Source organism: Peromyscus eremicus, chromosome 2 (genome assembly GCF_949786415.1).
Source record: "Peromyscus eremicus chromosome 2, PerEre_H2_v1, whole genome shotgun sequence".
NCBI classification, from domain to species: domain Eukaryota; kingdom Metazoa; phylum Chordata; class Mammalia; order Rodentia; family Cricetidae; genus Peromyscus; species Peromyscus eremicus.
This window is the reverse complement of record NC_081417.1, coordinates 63,366,514-63,383,762: the sequence shown is the minus strand read 5'-3', so window position 1 is coordinate 63,383,762 and position 17,249 is coordinate 63,366,514. Positions and strand designations below refer to the sequence as shown.

General features: G+C 43.7%; 1 protein-coding gene across 6 annotated transcripts in view; it reads right to left on the bottom strand.

Annotated features, from left to right (window-relative positions):
• LOC131903558 (phospholipid-transporting ATPase FetA) overlaps nucleotides 1-17,249 on the bottom strand; it is a 106,338-nt gene that overhangs the window by 12,559 nt on the left and 76,530 nt on the right. For all 6 annotated transcript variants that reach the window (XM_059254196.1, XM_059254197.1, XM_059254199.1 and 3 more), the window contains 3 exons: nucleotides 5,757-5,919; nucleotides 4,448-4,636; nucleotides 3,552-3,667 (listed from right to left, as the gene is read on the bottom strand). In XM_059254196.1, the coding sequence (XP_059110179.1) occupies nucleotides 3,552-3,667; nucleotides 4,448-4,636; nucleotides 5,757-5,919 (468 nt within the window). The remainder of the gene's footprint in view (nucleotides 1-3,551; nucleotides 3,668-4,447; nucleotides 4,637-5,756; nucleotides 5,920-17,249) is intronic.

The window sequence follows — 17,249 nt, the reverse complement described above, 5'->3', positions numbered from 1 at the left end:
TGATTCTACAGTCTTACTACTAGGGTAAAGGGAGTGAGAATTCACTGGCATTATAAGATCAGAGAAAACACAAATTTGTTCTTTTTTTTAAAGATTTTTTATTATTTATTTATGTATGTATATGACTTCTTTATCTGTATGTACAACTTTATGCCAGAAGAGGGCATCAGATCCCACTAGAGATGGTTGTGAGCCACCATGTGGTTGCTGGGAGTTGAACTCAGGCTCTCTGGAAGAGCAGGCAGTGCTCTTAACCACCGAGCCATCTCTCCAGCCCCACAAATTTGTTCTTATTCCTTGTTTAACTTCTCAGTTGACATTAACTTCCAGGTATAAACAATGTAAGGCAATATCCCTAGGGAACGTCAAATCTTAAGTATTTGTCCTATAGGCAGAGAAGGTCTCAGGAGACTTAGGAAGGGTGTGAAAATGGCAGAAGGTAATTCTGTATTGGATATAGGCAAGAGGACAATACACTAACAGATCCATTAATCCATTTGACAAATCACTCTGCAGAATATGCTAATATCTCTCATCCCTACTGGTATATTTTTCTTTTCTCTTATCATAGGCAAACCATGGCCTGGTGCCCAAATCCTTCCTGTCACCTGTTTTTATGTGGCCTATTTGCTGACTCCTGTTTTGGTGGCCTGGGCTGTGCTTGTGTGTGGGAGTTTGACTCTTACGGGTTTGTCTTCAGACGGTCCGTGTAGTTAAACTGCATTATAAGTGACTGTTAAAGTTGGCATCAGGAAACACATCCAAAGGTTTGAAATGGTTTTATGGCCATCCTTTGAAGGCAGGCTGGGGAAAAGCCATCTGTGAAGGTGCTCTAGATAAGAGAGCGGGCCATGAGAAGACACCGGGGCCTGAACGAGAATAAGGTGGAAGGGTTGTTTTGGGTAGGACAAAACTCACTTCTTAAAACTTGACATATGGCTGGCAGGATGGCTTAGTGGGTAAAGGCACTTTCTGCCAAGCTTGACAACCCTCGTTAGATCCCTCGGGCTCACATGATAGGAGAGAACCAACTCCTACAAATGGTCCTCTGACCTCTACACTGGTGCTGTGGTACTCATTCACCCACATACATACACAGATAAATACATTTTAAAAACTTGATATATAACTCACATACTGTAAGATGCACCATTTTAAAACACATGATTTAGTTTATAATTCATCACTTTGTAGAATGCTCACCATTATCTAATGCCAGAACCTCCATAAACCTCCAGAGAAACACACGTCTATTAGCAGTCATCCTCCACTCCTTTTCTCCCTACCCCAGCAACTACTAACTTACTTTTTTGTTTTGCATTTAAAGACATTTATCTATCTATCTATCTATCTATCTATCTATCTATCTATCTATCTATCTATCTATCTTATTTATCGTGACACACATATTCTCTCTCTCCCTCCTCTCCCTCTCCCTGCTCTCCCTCTCCCTCCTCTCCCTCCTCTCCCTCTCCCTCCTCTTCCTCTCTCCCTCTCCTCCCTCTCCCTCTCCCTCTCCTCCTCCCTCTCCCTCTCCCCTAGCCCTCCCTCTCCCTCTCCTCCCTCTCCTCCCTCTCCCTCCCCTCCCCCTCCTCCCTCTCCCTCCCCTCCCTCTCCTCCTCCCTCTCCCTCCCCTCCCTCTCCTCCTCCCTCTCCCTCTCCTCCCTCTCCCTCCCCTCCCCCTCCTCCCTCTCCCTCCCCTCCCTCTCCTCTTCCCTCTCCCTCCCCCTCCCCCTCCCTCTCCCTCCCTCTCCCTCCCCCTCCCCCTCCCTCTCCCTCCCTCTCCCTCCCCCTCCCCCTCCCTCTCCCTCCCCCTCCCTCTCCCTCTCCTCCCTCTCCCTCCCCCTCCCCCTCCCTCTTCTCCCTCTCCCTCTCCTCCCTCTCCCTCTCCTCCCCCTCCCTCCCCCTCCCCCTCCCCCTCCCCCCTCTCTCTCTCTCTCTCTTGTCAGTGGACAACTTGCAGAAGCTGGTTCTCTCTGTCCACGCTGTGGGTCCTGACCCAGCTTATCAGGCTTGATCTGCTGAGCCTGGCCAGAAGTTACTTTCTTTCTCTGTAGTTTTCTTTTTCTTTTTTTTTCTTTTTTTTTTTTGGTTTTTCGAGACAGGGTTTCTCTGTGTAGTTTTGCGCCTCTCCTGGAACTCACTTGGTAGCCCAGGCTGGCCTCGGACTCACAGAGATCCGCCTGGCTCTGCCTCCCAAGTGCTGGGATTAAAGGCGTGCGCCACCACCGCCCGGCCTCTCTGTAGTTTTCTAAGGTGAATCAGGAAATGAGATCTTCAGCCTTTTTCATGTAGCATGTTTTCAAGGTTCATCTATGGCAGCATGTACTTCATTCCCTTTTATTGCCAAAAATTGCTTTGTAGGAAAAAAAGCACATTTTATTTATTCCTTTATCTGTTGATGGACATTTGGGTTACTCCAGCCATTTTGTAGTCATAAATAATCTGCTATAAACATTCATCTATGTTTTTTCTGTGGATGTGTTTTCATTTCTCTGGAAACAGAACTAGGAATGGAATTTCTGAGTCACATGACAATACTATGCTTAATTTTTCTGAGGAAATGCAAGACTGTTTTCCTAAATGACCATGCCATTATACCTTTTTATCAGCAACGTATGAGGGTTATATTTTCCTACATCTAGATGACATTTAGTATGGTCTGGTCACCAGGTTTAAACCACCCTGGTAGAGAGAAAAGCAGTATTTCATGTTTTTTTTATTTGTATTTTTCTAATAACTGATTATGCCAGCATCTTTTCATGTGTTGATTTGTTCTCTGACTCTGTCCATGTGGTAAGGCATAATAAAATAGTATTTTCTAAATCTACTTTATGAAGCATTTTACTGATCGGCTCCTCCCTCTCCGTCCTGTCTTGTTCTTTCCTTATACTGCTGGCCTTTTACACATACAGGTAGAGCATTAGAAATCTCGGAGTATATTGATCTGCTTTCCCTTTCTTGTGACAGCAAGCTGAGGTCACTCTCTTTTCTCTATGATATATTGCAAATGCTAGTAGGTAGAAGCAGAATAAGATAGGGAGCGGGAAGGTGCCCTCAAGGGTTTGATACCAAGCCTAGTGCTTGTGTTCTGCTCCTTACCCTAAAAGTAGCACGTCTGTGGAATAAGGCCTCCATGTTCTGAAGCAAATACCAGGTCTGTAGGACCTCAGGAGGCAAGAATCACACAACTATTCTGATCACTGTATGTGATCCTGCAGACATGACCCTCATTATGTCTCTAAGGTCTTGTCCCACATAATTCTTTAACACAGAAGTTTGGAAATGTGAGAACACAACAAAATAAAATAGTTTTAGTCTTTCTTTGGTCAACCCATAAATAAATGAATGAATGAATGAATGAATGAATGAATGAATAAATAAATAAATAAATAAATAAATAAATAAATAAATAAATAAATAAAACTGATACAACACATACTCATCTAGAAACACCCTAAAACAGGGACACGTTACTGGTCAAACCCATGTGAGAAGTTGCAGAGAGAGAACCACCCACAGCTTCCATCTGCTTCCACCTCCACACTTACATCTAAGTGATCCATGGTCACATCACTAAGGGATGCACAGGAGGGATGAAGGAGCTCATAGATGATGGTGTCTGCTCCCTTGCAAAACAACATGACCCGATCTTCAGGTGTCCGAACTAAAGATGAACAAATTAAGCAAAATAACCATATAGGCCTACTGTTTAAAAATTTGTCTGGGTTCATTGAGGAATAAAAGGGGGCTGTTCCCCACAACATTTGTTTCTGCTACCTTTGGAGGCTAAGAACTCAATGGGGGTAGTCACACAGAATAGATCATGTAGTAAGGGCCTGATAGTGACAGAGAAACTTTTCGAAACAATTCTTCTATGGGTTCAATGTCCCCCAGGAAGAGTCGGATGCAGACTATTATTTAGTTGTTTTTGCTTTCCTTCGTGAGGCAGGGTCTCACTATTATCTGAGGCTGGGGCTTGGAACTTGCCCCAAAATATTTTAAAATATTTTTGATCTATAGTTGGCTGAATCTGTGACTCCATGGGCAAGGAGGGCCAACTGTATTATTGGCTCCCATTTCTTATGCCATGTTTAGGCTTTAGGAGTTAATTTTATGTCCTCATCTGAGATTTGAACATACTGGCAAGTCACTAGCAGAAATACTAGAGAAAGGACTCAGCACTTGGTAGCAAGGCCCTATTTATATGTAAGAGACAATTTAAAGGAGACAAGAGAGAAAGTGTGTGTGTGTGTGTGTGTGTGTGTGTGTGTGTGTGTGTGTGTGTTTGAGGCAAAATATCTGAGGGAAGTCATGTGAGTGGGAGGAAAGATTTATGTGTAGATGAAACAAAAAGTCAATATGCAAATGTACTCGAAGGACAGAAGGGAGACTGACTTAGAGGGAGCACCCACCACCAAGAGACTGACTTAGAGGGAGCACCCACCAACCACAGACATCCTCTTGCGCTCATTGCTGAAGTCCAAAATAGCCAGCAGCTGGTAAACTCGTACTTTCCCCATTTCGATCACTGTGATTGTCTCAGGTGTGCGGGAACAGAACACAAAGCCAAAGTTCCTAGAAGCAGTGACCAGGGCACCTTCATCTGGTGACTGAGCCTGATACACCAGCTCACCTGACAAGAGACGAAAAGGTGACAGAGCCTGCAGAGGTGAGCGACTTAGTTCACCCAGAAGTGAGACCACATTTCCAGTGGCTGACAGAGAGAGACCAGAAGGGGATATAGTTCTTCAAAACTTCCTTACATGCCTGGCCCTAAACAGTTAAGAACACTGGCTGCTCTTCAAGAGGACATGGTTCTATTCCCAACACTGACATGGTGGCTCACAACCATCTGTAATTCTAGTTCCAGGGGATCTAACACCCTCTACTGGCCACTTTGGGCACCAAGCATGCACATGGTACACAGACATACATACAGGAAAAATGCCCAGACATATAAAAATAAATCTTAAGCCGGGCATGGTGGTGCAAACCTTTAATTCTAGCACCCAGGAGATGGGGGCAGGAGGATCTCTGTGAGTTTGAGGCCAGCCTGGTCTACATAGTGAATTCCAAGACAGCCAGGACTACATAGAGAAACTTGGCTCAAAGAAAAGGACCCAGGTTTAATTTCCAACACCCTCATGGTGGCTCACAACCACCTACAACTCCAGTCCCAGGGGGTCCAACGCCCTCTTCTGACCCCCCACAAGCACCAGACACGTAAGTGGCACACAGACATACATGTAGGCAAAACATGCATACACTTAAAATAATAATAATAAAAAATTAAAAACATTATTTTAAGAAGAAAGACTTAATAATGAATAAAGAGTCATTTCTCATTCATTGTTTAAAAAAAAAGTTTGGGCAAATTAATGGATGACTTTGTCACACTAAAGAAGCTAAGACACATGGTGATGACTGAGACACACTGTAAGTGACAAGACAACAACTCAACTCACCTTCCAGGAAGTCTGCAAAGACAGTGGGACTGGTCAGATGGATGCTTCAGAACCCACAGAGCCTCCAGATCAAAACCTCTCTGGAGGGCACCAGTTCACCCCATCCAGTGACTGACACTTTCCCTAAACCAGCTTGCTACTCCCCTTACCATTCCACTGCTCGCCAGCACGCCCTTGTTAGGAATTCTTTCTTACGTAGACTGTTCAGAGTGTATCACACCACCCTACTTCAAGCAGTCCCGACTTCGGAGCACAGTCTCAGTCCATGAGGCTCAGGCCCGCGCTCACCTTCCACTTTCTCTTCGGACATCACTGTGTGGCACAGTGAGAGGCAGAGGAAGAAGAGGTACACAAAGTGGTCTTCATTCCTCACAGCTTCCACCAAAGTGTTATCATAGAATGAGAACTTAGGGTCGGCCAGCTGGTTATAGGAGAAGTCAACCTTGTCATTCTGGAACATAAACACCAGAGCAGAGTTCTCAGGCACAGCTACACATTTCCCAGAATGTCACATTGGGGTTGCTTCTGGGATGTGATGAGATCTCTCAGGAAATGAGAAGGGGAGATCAGGAGAGATGGCAAATGTTCCAGTGCAGGTTGGCCTGCGGACCTGGGCTGTCGCTGTGCTGGGAAGAACCTTCCCGCAGGACAGGCGTGGCTTGATGGACCTCCTACCTCCTCGCGCTCCTGCTATTCTAAATGATCAATGGAGACCTTGAAACTTGATTTTTTCTGTTTCCAAACCCCTCTGATAATCAAGCGTGAGGGTATGAAGGACTAACTGCTCTCTGTTAGTAACTGGTGTCTGAGAAAATTCTTATTTCTGGTTTCATCTGTCTGATTTAGGCGGCTGAGGAAAGAACAGGTCCTGGGTACAGTGGTATCATTGTAATGGATCCCACAGAGACAAATTGGGCTGGAGAATAATACTGGAAATGCCACGTGACAAGTTTCAGTACATGTTTGTTTACATATTAATATTGCCTGACCTATAAGCATACCTGGCTCTTCCCGCCTCTCTCACAGTGTGATCTAGTTTCTATTTAGTCCTTGACTCAATTTGTGGATCCAAAATTCACTATTTGCCTAGTTATGGCCTGGCCCTTCAGACACGGACTCTTATCTCCATTTAAGTCAGGCTACTCGCAGTCATCACGAATAAACGCTGGCCTGAAGACTGCAGTCTGTTAACATGTCTGCCTGGTCCATATCAGAATTTCCACAGATCTTTCTCCAGTTCTTCATGGTTGTTCTACTGCCTGCGCTGGGCCCCAGTATTCAAGCACACACACAGCTCGGTGCAACGTTGCAGGAAGGGAGGTTGAGGCAAGCAAACTAGCAAGAGTTTTGTCAGAGGAAGAAGTCTTTGGATCCAAGATCTAGACTTAGCCAGTCATAAAGACATGAGCTTTAGAGGCTTATGGATTCAGAAGTTTAAGAGAACCCATCACACAACATCCCCTAAGGCTTTTCTAGAATTGGCTTCTTAAACTGGCACATTCTCTGAAGTAACAGGCTGGGAATAAGGTTGGAGAGGAAGGCAAGGACTAGCTCCTGCACTACCATATTATTTGCAATATAGCCTCACAGCAACTTTCCATCAGAAGTGAGTGACCAATCAAATCTGTCAGAAGGTCTTCTGGAATCTGGAGAGTGTATTGAAAGTAGCGGGATAAAACAGGGGACCAGCTAGGAGACCATTCAGTGATTCATAAGAGAAATGATGAAGAATTAACAACAAATATTAAATCAAAGGTGAATTTGAAAACACAGGGAGCTGGAATTGGTATAACATGGGTCAGAAGAGAAAAAGATGAAAAGAGTTGAATAATTTTATATTTCCCAATTGAACCACTAAATAGAAAGTGCAACCCTTTACCAAGACAGACCATCCAGTGGGTGGAGGAAGTGTGTGACAGTGAAGCACGGGTGGCAATGAAGGTGGTCATTTACACATAATTTTGAAGCCCGGGAAAGTGATCCAAGCAAGTTTTTTTTTTTTTAATCTTTCCTCCCAGATAAGTAATATGTGATGATGGAAATCAAGCTGGCACTGACCTGGAAGCTTCCTCCCTACTTGATAGCTTTACAGCTAGCTGCAAGTTACTATGCACATTACAGGGAGAAAAGTATTCATTAGTCTTACCCAACTGCTAACCCTGCTAGCTATAACAACAAATTGTCCTGGCAAAACATGCCCATTGGTGCAATCATGGCACAAATGTGAAGGCAGTAACCAACCACTTTCTGACTGGATTTGAAGCCTGTTCCATAAGACAGAATTCAAGCCTGGCACTGTTAATAGGGCCAAGAACCTGAGGCTAGGTAGGTCACAGGCCATAGGGGAGAAACTACTAGTATTACTCTGCTAAATGGACAAACCATTACACTAACTCCTAATGACTACTACTGACCCAAGGATTAGTGCATTCTTCAGCTCTCATCAGGGAAGCCTCTTTCTTCGGTAGGTGGTGATTAATATAGAGACTCACAACTGGAAGGCTTCAGTTTTGTGTGGGATGACTCATCCCTAACAGCTTTCTGAGAGCCAACCTGGGTCTGCCTAAGGGCCTTAGCAACAGCAGCTGAGACATGATCTGGAGATGACCTGGACCAATGAGAGGCAGCCATGTCACACCAGCAGATGCATATTCATCAGACCTCCCCCCAGGGCAGGGTGGAGGGTATATAAGGCTTGCCTCTTCCTGAATAAACTGAGCTTGTTGTTTCAACATTCTCCTGCAGTCTGTGTCATTGACTCTGTGGCTACTTGGCCCTCTCCCCGAAAGGGAACAATAGCACAGGACCCTGCTACAGTTTTGTTTTGTTTTGTTATAAAGTACAGACTGGTTTTTACATTTCCTACCTCAACTCTTTGGCTGGATGGTAACAAGGTGGACACTGGAAGTTAGAGTTTGCTGTATGTAAGTGGCTAAGGGTTTAGCAGGCAGGGATAGTACAAGGGATACCCCGAAGGTGAGGATGGGTATTCTAAGAAGAGATGTTTAAAATTAAATCCCCAAATAAAAAGTGAGTTCCAATTGTTAGAAAAACAATAAAACAAACTAGCTAGAGATAGAAAGATAGTTCTGACTGGAGAAATGACTCAGTGGTTAAGAGCACTGACTGTTCTTCCAGAGGACCCAGGTTCAATTCCCAGCACCCACATGGCAGCTCATACCTGTCTGTAACTCCAGTTCCAGGGGACCCGACACCCATGGCAAAACACCAATGGACATAAAATAAATACATTATAAAAAAAAAAGAAAGATAGTTCTATAACAGTGTGGACTAGGAGTACATAGTATGTCAACAAAGGGAAAAGGTCAATATAGTAAAAATAATTTCAAAACTCAATATGTTAAAACCATTAGATTTATTTATGTGTATGGGTGTTTTCCTTGCATGTATTTAAGTGGATCACGTGCATGCCTGGTGCCTGCAGAGGTCATAGAGTGTCAGAAACCCTGGGACTGGAGTTACAGATGAACCACCATGTGGGTGCTAGAACTGAACCCAGGTCCTCTGAAAGAGCAACAAGTGCTCTTAACTGCTGAGCCATCTCTTCAGTCCCCACCGTCAAAATATTTAAAGACACTAAACATTGAGCCAATAAGATGGTTCAGCAACTTGAATTTGATCCCAAGTCCCACTTGGTAGAAGGAAAGAACCAATTCCTGGAAATTGTCCTCTGATCTCCACATGCACATTGTGACAAGCACTTTTCTCAAATAAATAAAAATGTAATTAAAATAATAAGAACCAAAAAACTTAAAATGAGAACAATAGTGGTGACAAATGCATCAGGGAAAGGAAGAATTATTTTTACTACATAAAGTCCAGTTATAAATAAGAAAAGAGGACAAAGAACATGAGCAGACCTAAAAAAACAAGTGGGAAGAAAGAAGAATCATTGTGTACAATGATTCAGCGTAATTGGTAATCACAGCTTGGTAAATTAAATAATGGATGGGAGGTGTGGATACTAAGCCACAGGGGTCAGGTAAAGAGCACACTCCTAAGAGTGTGACTAGAGGGAACAAATTGTGCTATACATCTCAAAAAGATGGAAAAGGAACCTTCTGCATATATTAAACATGAAGAACGGTAGATGCTTGAGATATATTTACCCTGACTTGAACCTTACACAATGTATACATATATTAAGACATCATGCCAGGTGTGTAGTGCATGCCTTTAATCCCAGCACTCAGGAGACAGAAGCAGGCAGATCTCTGTGAGTTTTGAGGCTAGTCTGGTCTACAAAGTGAGATCCAGGACAGCCAGGGCTACACAGAGAAACCCTGTCTCAAAAACAAAACAAAAAGAATGGTGGTGCTGAGTACTGTCTTCTAGGATCAAAGTGCTGCTTTGGTCATGGAGTCTCTTCACAGCAATAGAACTGTGACTCACACAGCACGTATATTCTTTATGAACTAACTTGAGTTTTCCCTGCGGGGTTTTGGTCTTGTTTTACTTTGTGTATTAGTCAGGGTTCTATAGAGGAATAGAACTTATAGAAAAAATAATATATGTATATATAATTTACATATGCATATATATATCTATATATCTCAACAGAAAGGGAAAGAGGGAGAGGAGGAGGGGAGAGGGAGAGAGAGAGGGACAATTTACTAGAATGTTACTAGAATGGCTCACAGGCTGTGGCCAACTAGTCCAACAATGACTGTCTACAAACAGAAGGTCCAAGAATCCAGTAGTTGGTCAGTCCATGAGGCTGGATGTCTCAGTTGGTCTTTAGTCTGCACCAGAATCCCAAAGAAGTAGGCTCTAATGCTAGTGATGGGATCGAATTATAAGCTTCCTTATTCTGTCTTTTCATACGTTGCCAGCAGAAGATGTAGGTCAGATCAAAGGTGGATCTTCCCATCTCAAAAGATCCAGATTAAAAGTGGGTCTTCCCACTTCAAATGATTTTAAAAAAAAATCCCTCACAGGTGCACCCAGCCACTTGGGTTTTAGTTAATTTTAGAAGTATTCAAATTGACAACCAAGAACCCATCACAAGAATAGCCATCAGAAGTCCACCCCTTGTCAACGTGACACACAATCATAGCTTCTTATGTTGTGACTAATTGCCAAATGACAACAATAATGAGGTCATTATTATGCCTAACATGATATAATTATCTATGTACAATTACAAACATATTATATATTTAATCAGGTCATAATTATACCTAGCATGATATAACTATGCCTTGTACAATTGTAAATGCATTATAAATTTTAGAAGATGTGGCAATGTTCCTTGAGGGATATTCTTTTAGTATATCAAACTTAAATATGATAACTGCTGACATTCTCTTAATTGATGTTGCATTATATGATAAAGAAATCAAGAAAACACAATTCTCTGTACAAATATATTCTTAACAAAATATGACAGAAACATCCATGTCAATTAAGTCTTTGTTTCTGCAACTGGTCACGAGGCCTTGGCTGGTATTTATTGTTACCTTCCTGTACTACCCATTCTGTATCTCTTCCTGGAGTGACCCACACCTTCACTCCTGAAGGGTCTTTGTCGTCCTGCCTGGAGAGGCTGTTGTAGTTCCCCATTGACTTTAGTCACAGGACATGGGAGCACCAAGAGACGCCCTAAAGCAGCCATTCTCAACCCATGGGTTGTGACCCCTTTGGGGGTTTGAACGACCCTTTCACAGGGGTTGCATATCAGATATCCTGCATATCAGATGTTTACATTATGATTCATACCAGTAGCAAAATTACAGTTATGAAGTAGTAGTGAAATAATCTTATGGCTGGGGATCACGACAACATGAGGAACTATATTAAAGGGTCACAGCATTAGGAAGGTTGAGAACCAATGCCCTAAAGGATCTCTGCACTCTAGAGATAATCTTAGTTACCTCCACTGTGGAGAAGCAATCCAATTTCCTCTTGATAATCTGGCCAATCACCCCTCCTAACACTGTTATTTCTTTATCTTAGCCTGTTGGTTTAAGGGCATTAGAAGTCCAAAGTGACCAGGGGAAAGTCTGAGCATCCAGTTCAGCAGAATGTTTGCTGTGTTGTTGTCCTGGCAAGAGTGCTCCCCTCTCCCGAACCAAAACTTCTAGGCCAGCAGAACTTAGGGTTGTGGGAACAGGAAGCAAAAACTTTCCTAGTGGGTCACTAGGGGTGATAATGAGTAGAACCATTCCCCTTTCCACCCCTTGATTCCTGGCTAAGGGAGAAACCTTAGCACATATGGGACACTGATTCAAAGCATACACTGCCTTCTGGAGAGCCCTCCCCCAGCCCTCCACGCTGCTGCCACTGGTCATCCTGGGGAATGGTACCCTATCTGGGGCTTTGTGTTGGTCTCTGCTGTTGGCAGATCTGGCACTCAGCAACAGTTGTAGGCAGGTCACCTGGAGAGTGGAAGTCCATGTTGTTGAGCCCATGCACAAGCTCTATCTCTGCTGCAGGCCTCAGGAATATATCATAAGAACTCAGCTGGTTATGGCAAAGTCACTACCTGGAGGGATCAGGGAATTCCTCCAGAGGAAGCCAAATCCCAAGGAGTTTTTGGTGTTACTTGGCTTGTTATATATCAGCTGTATTCTGTTATGAAAATCATGTGTGCCTTCATAGTTTTCCCAATTGACTTTCCCCTAAGAAGGACTAACAGTGTGGACTGATCACTCTCTGGACATACACATTCCAGGTATTTGGAGAACAGCCTCGGGAAAGGCTTTCTCTGGAATCAGGTATCTTTCTTAGCCACTTTCAAGGACTACAGGAAACACCACCCAGGTGGGCGCCCAACTTCTGAGGACTAACAATGATAACAGCCCACCTGCAAGTCTCCTGACTTAAATTCCACAAGGAGACACCACCCAGGTGGGCCCCAACTTCCGAGCCACATGCAAGTCTCCTGACTTATGGTAAATTCCACAAGGAGACACCGCCTAGGAGAGGTGGACGTTAAGTAATAGCTTTACACAATTTAGCTCCGACCCTCCCTTTATATACCGGGACTTCCAGGGCACAGCATGGAGAAGAGAAAAGAGAATGGAAGAACTAGATGGGTAAGAACTTGAGAGGAACAAACTGAGATGGGGAAGAACTAGATTGAAGGGCTAGAAGAGAGGACTAGAGGAATGAGATGGAAGATGATGAAGAGCCAGATGGGGAAGAACAAGATGAGGAAGAGCCAGATGAGAGAGAAGGAGATGGGAGAGGAGCTGATAGGGGAAAGACCTAGATAGATGAGAACCTAGAAGGGACAGAACTAGCTGAAGGAATTAAGATAGAACCTAGAGGGGACAGGAGATAAATATAGAGAGAAATCAGGCAAGAAAGGAGCTAGACATGAGAGCAGAATAGAAGCTGTGTAGAGAGAGAACTATCACAGAATAATAAAGTGTATGAACTAAGGAGTTTCATAACGAAACATAGATTCGTTTCTTTTCATCAAAGATTAATTATCAGCTGGTTGTAGATTCTTCCCGGACCCTGGGAGGGGACTATCGAGGGGCTGGACCCCCATAGTCCCCGATACATCTCTGCCACCACGGCCATGTTGTTCATGGGCCCACTGGGCAATGACAGGGATGGCTGGGAAAAGAGACTGACTGTCCACAGAATGGGTCATGCTATCTACCGATTATTAAACTCTTCCTCAGCTGAAGTCACCTTTGATGAGAATTGATATGGGGCACAGTATCTTCACATCCTTTGCCCATTCAAAGAGATCCATTCATATACTTCTTCCCCAGATGTCTTTCTTACCAATTTCTAGTCATGTTCTTTCCATGTCCCTGACCACCCAACTAACCCATTGACTACAGCCCATGAGTCAGTGAACAATCACACATCTGGCCATTTCTCCTTCCAAGAAAAATATATAAACATGTATACCACCCAAAGTTCTGCCCACTGTGAGGATTTCCCTTGGCCGGCATCTTTCAAGGTTGTCCCAGGAAGGGGGTGTAATGCTGCAGCTGTCCACTTCTGAGTGGTGCATGCATAGAATATAGAACCATCAGTAAACCAGGTCCAGTCTTCTCTTTCTCCATCACCCTATCATAGGGCACACCCCACGAGCCTGGGAGCAGAAGGCACCGCAACAGGAATAGAAACCATAGGCTTTTGGGCAATGTCTCCGTGTAACTTGCTTGTGCCTTCAGGACCTTGTGCACATATATACTACTTCCATTTGGTAATGGATTGCTGCTGTGCACATCCTATTTTATGACTTGGTGGGTCAGATAACACCCAGCTCATGATGGGCAGCTCAGGTCACATGGTAACTTGGTGGCCCATTGTCAAATGTTCCAATTCCAGTAAGGGCCAATAGCAGGCCAAGAGCTCTCTCTCAAAGGGAGAATAATTTTCTGAGGAGGAAAATTCTTTAAGTCTTTTCTGTGATTCACCCATAGGGGCCTGCTAAAGGCTCCAAGCAGCATCCCTATCTGCCACTGACACCTCAAGTACCATCAGGACTGCTGGGTCATATGGTCCAAGTGGTAGAGCAGCCCGCACAGCAGCCAGGACCTGTTGAAGAACCTTCTCCTCTTCCAGTCTACACAGCGGCCAGGACCTGTTGAAGAGCCTCCTCCTCTTCCAGCCCGCACAGCAGCCAGGACCTGTTGAAGAGCCTCCTCCTCTTCCAGCCCGCACAGCAGCCAGGACCTGTTGAAGAGCCTTCTCTTCCAGCCTGCACAGCCGCCAGGACCTGTTGAAGAGCCTTCTCTTCCAGCCTCCACACAGACTAGCAGCTTTCCGAGTCACTTGGTCTATGGGCTGGAGTGACACACCCAAGTGAGGGGTGTGCTGTCTCCAGAATCCAAACAGGCCCACTAGACATTGGGCTGCTTTCTTGGTGGTGGGAGAGGCCAGGTGCAATGACTTATCCTTCACCTTAGAAGGAATCCCTGCATGCCCACACCAGGACTCCTAAGAATTTCCCCGAGGTGGAAGGCCCTCATATTTTGGTTGGTATTTTCCCCCATCCTCTGATGTGCATACATGTTACAAATCCAAAGTGGTTGCTACCTCCTGCTCACTTGGTCCATACAGCATAATGTTGTCAATACAGTGAACCAGTGTGATATTTTGTGGAAGAGGCAGACAATCAAGATCCCTCTAAGATACAACATGGGGCTAGAGAGTTAATATATCCTTGAGGTAAAATGCTAAAGGTATACTGCTGGCCTTGGCATCTGAAAGCAAATGGCTTCTTATGGACTTTATGGACAGGTACCAAGATAAAGGCTTTTGCTAGATCAATAGCTGCATACCATGTACCAGAAGATGTGTTCATCTGCTCAAGTAAGGACACCACATCTGGTACGGCAGCTACAACTGGAGTCACTACTTGATTGAGTTTTGATAGTCAGCTGTCATTCTCCATGATCCATTTGTCTTCTGCATTGGCCAGATAGGAGCATTGTGGTAGGAACCACCACCCCACACTAATTTTTATAGTTCATCCAGGGATGCAATACTGGTTTTGATTCACTATTTTCCCTGGTGGAGGCAACTCTAAAGGCTTCCATTTAGTCTTTCCAACCATAACAGCCCTCACTCCACAGGTCACAGGACCAATGTGGGAATTCTGCCAACACACACACACACACACACACACACACACACACACATACATACACACACATATATACATATATATACACACATATATACACACACACATATATATACATACACACATATATACACACACATATACACACACACATATATACACACACATATACATATATATACACACACATATATATACACATATATACACACACACATATACATACACACATATATACACACACATATACACACACACATATATATATACATATATATATATACACACATATATATACATATATATACACACACACATATACACACACATATATATACATACACACACATATATACACACACATATATACATATATATACACACACATACACACACATATATACATACACACACATATATACACATACACACATATATACACACATATATATACATACACACATATATACACAATACACATATATACATATATATATACACACATATATATACACACACACACACATATATACACACACACACACACATACATACACACACACACACACACACACACACACATCCTGGGACTGGGAAAATAACCACAGGATGAATTTGAGGACCCACTGTACCCACTGTAAGTCAGATGTCAGCCGAATCTCCATTGATCACCTGACATCCATAAGCCCCTAATTTAACTGGAGGGCCACAATGTTTCTCTGGGTCTCCCCGAATTAGTATCTATTTAGAACCAATATCCAATAGACTTGAAAAGCCTGATTGTTTCCTTTCTCCCAGTTACCCTTGTAAAAGGCTGCAGGTCCCTCTGGGGAAGGATTGGGGAAAAGCTAATAACAAAACTCTTAGGTATTTTATCAAGTCCTCTGTCAGGGGAACTGGGCTGTCCATTCACTCAAGGGGTTCTGGGTCTACAAGCTGGCTCAAATCTGGAAATTGGTTCACAGGCTGAAATTCTCTTTTGCTAAGTCTAATTTAGTCTTTTTTTTTCATTTGTTTGAGACTTTTTCTGCTTATACGGGTCAAACAAAAATTCAGTGGGCTTCTTATCTATTTCATGCCTGGAAACACTGTGATTGATCAGCCAGTTCCAAAGGTCCATACAAGACACGCCACCATGAAACCCACTTTGCCTGCACTTCATATTACAGTAGCAATCATCACCGTGCCTTGGGGATTCAGGGCTGCAGGCTGCCACCTGGCCCCTGCTACTTCCGGGCCCAATTAATCTTATTGCATTTAATTCATGCTACTAAGCAGCAGGGTCTCCAACCCTAAGGTCTGGTACAAGAAAAAAGGTGACAGCAGAGCTCTTCAATGTGCTGGTGACCCCTCACCGTTCTGTGTCGTTCTGTGTCTTACAAGATTAGTGAAGGGCGTGTCTTCTGGGCCTCCCCATTGTAGAGGATTAGGTTTTACACAGCACACCTACCTTAGCATTGGAATCTCCTGGCACCTTAAAATCCCTTCATCATATCCCTGATATGCCAAGGGATATTAGGCATCTCCAACTCATTTTCAGTAGGCCATCTTTTGATAAATGCTTCAGCCAGCCATTTACACAAATTTTTGATACATTTTTTTCTGTGTGAGCTTCCATATTAAAGCTAGAATCTCCACTCAGAGGGTCCATATCAATAAACTCAGCTTGATCCAGTTTTATGTTCCTTCTACTATTATCCCACACCCTTAAAATCCATTCCACACACATTCCCCAGACTTCTGCTTGACTGCATTAGCAAACTCATCAAGCTCTTTAGTAGTGTAGTGCACTTCCTTATGGACTACATTAGCAAACTCATCAAGCTCTTTAGTAGTGTAGTGCACTTCCTTATGGACTACACTTTCTAGCTCCCCTCTAAGAGCCTGTTTAGCCTGTAGTCTGGTTCTAGGTACAGCAGCAGCTATTTGTGGACCCTGAGGGACATCAGTATGGCACACACACACACACACACACACACACACACACACACACACACACACACACACAGAGAGAGAGAGAGAGAGAGAGAGAGAGAGAGAGAGAGAGAGAGAGAGAGAGAGAGGTAACATGAATTTTAAAAGTTCTCATTAAATAAAAAACAAACCAGGGAGCCAGATATTGGGGTGAATGCTGAAAGATCAGAGAAACAGAACAAGCCACAGCCACCTCACCTCGCCAATTCCTCAGCTGGTCTTGTTTTCTC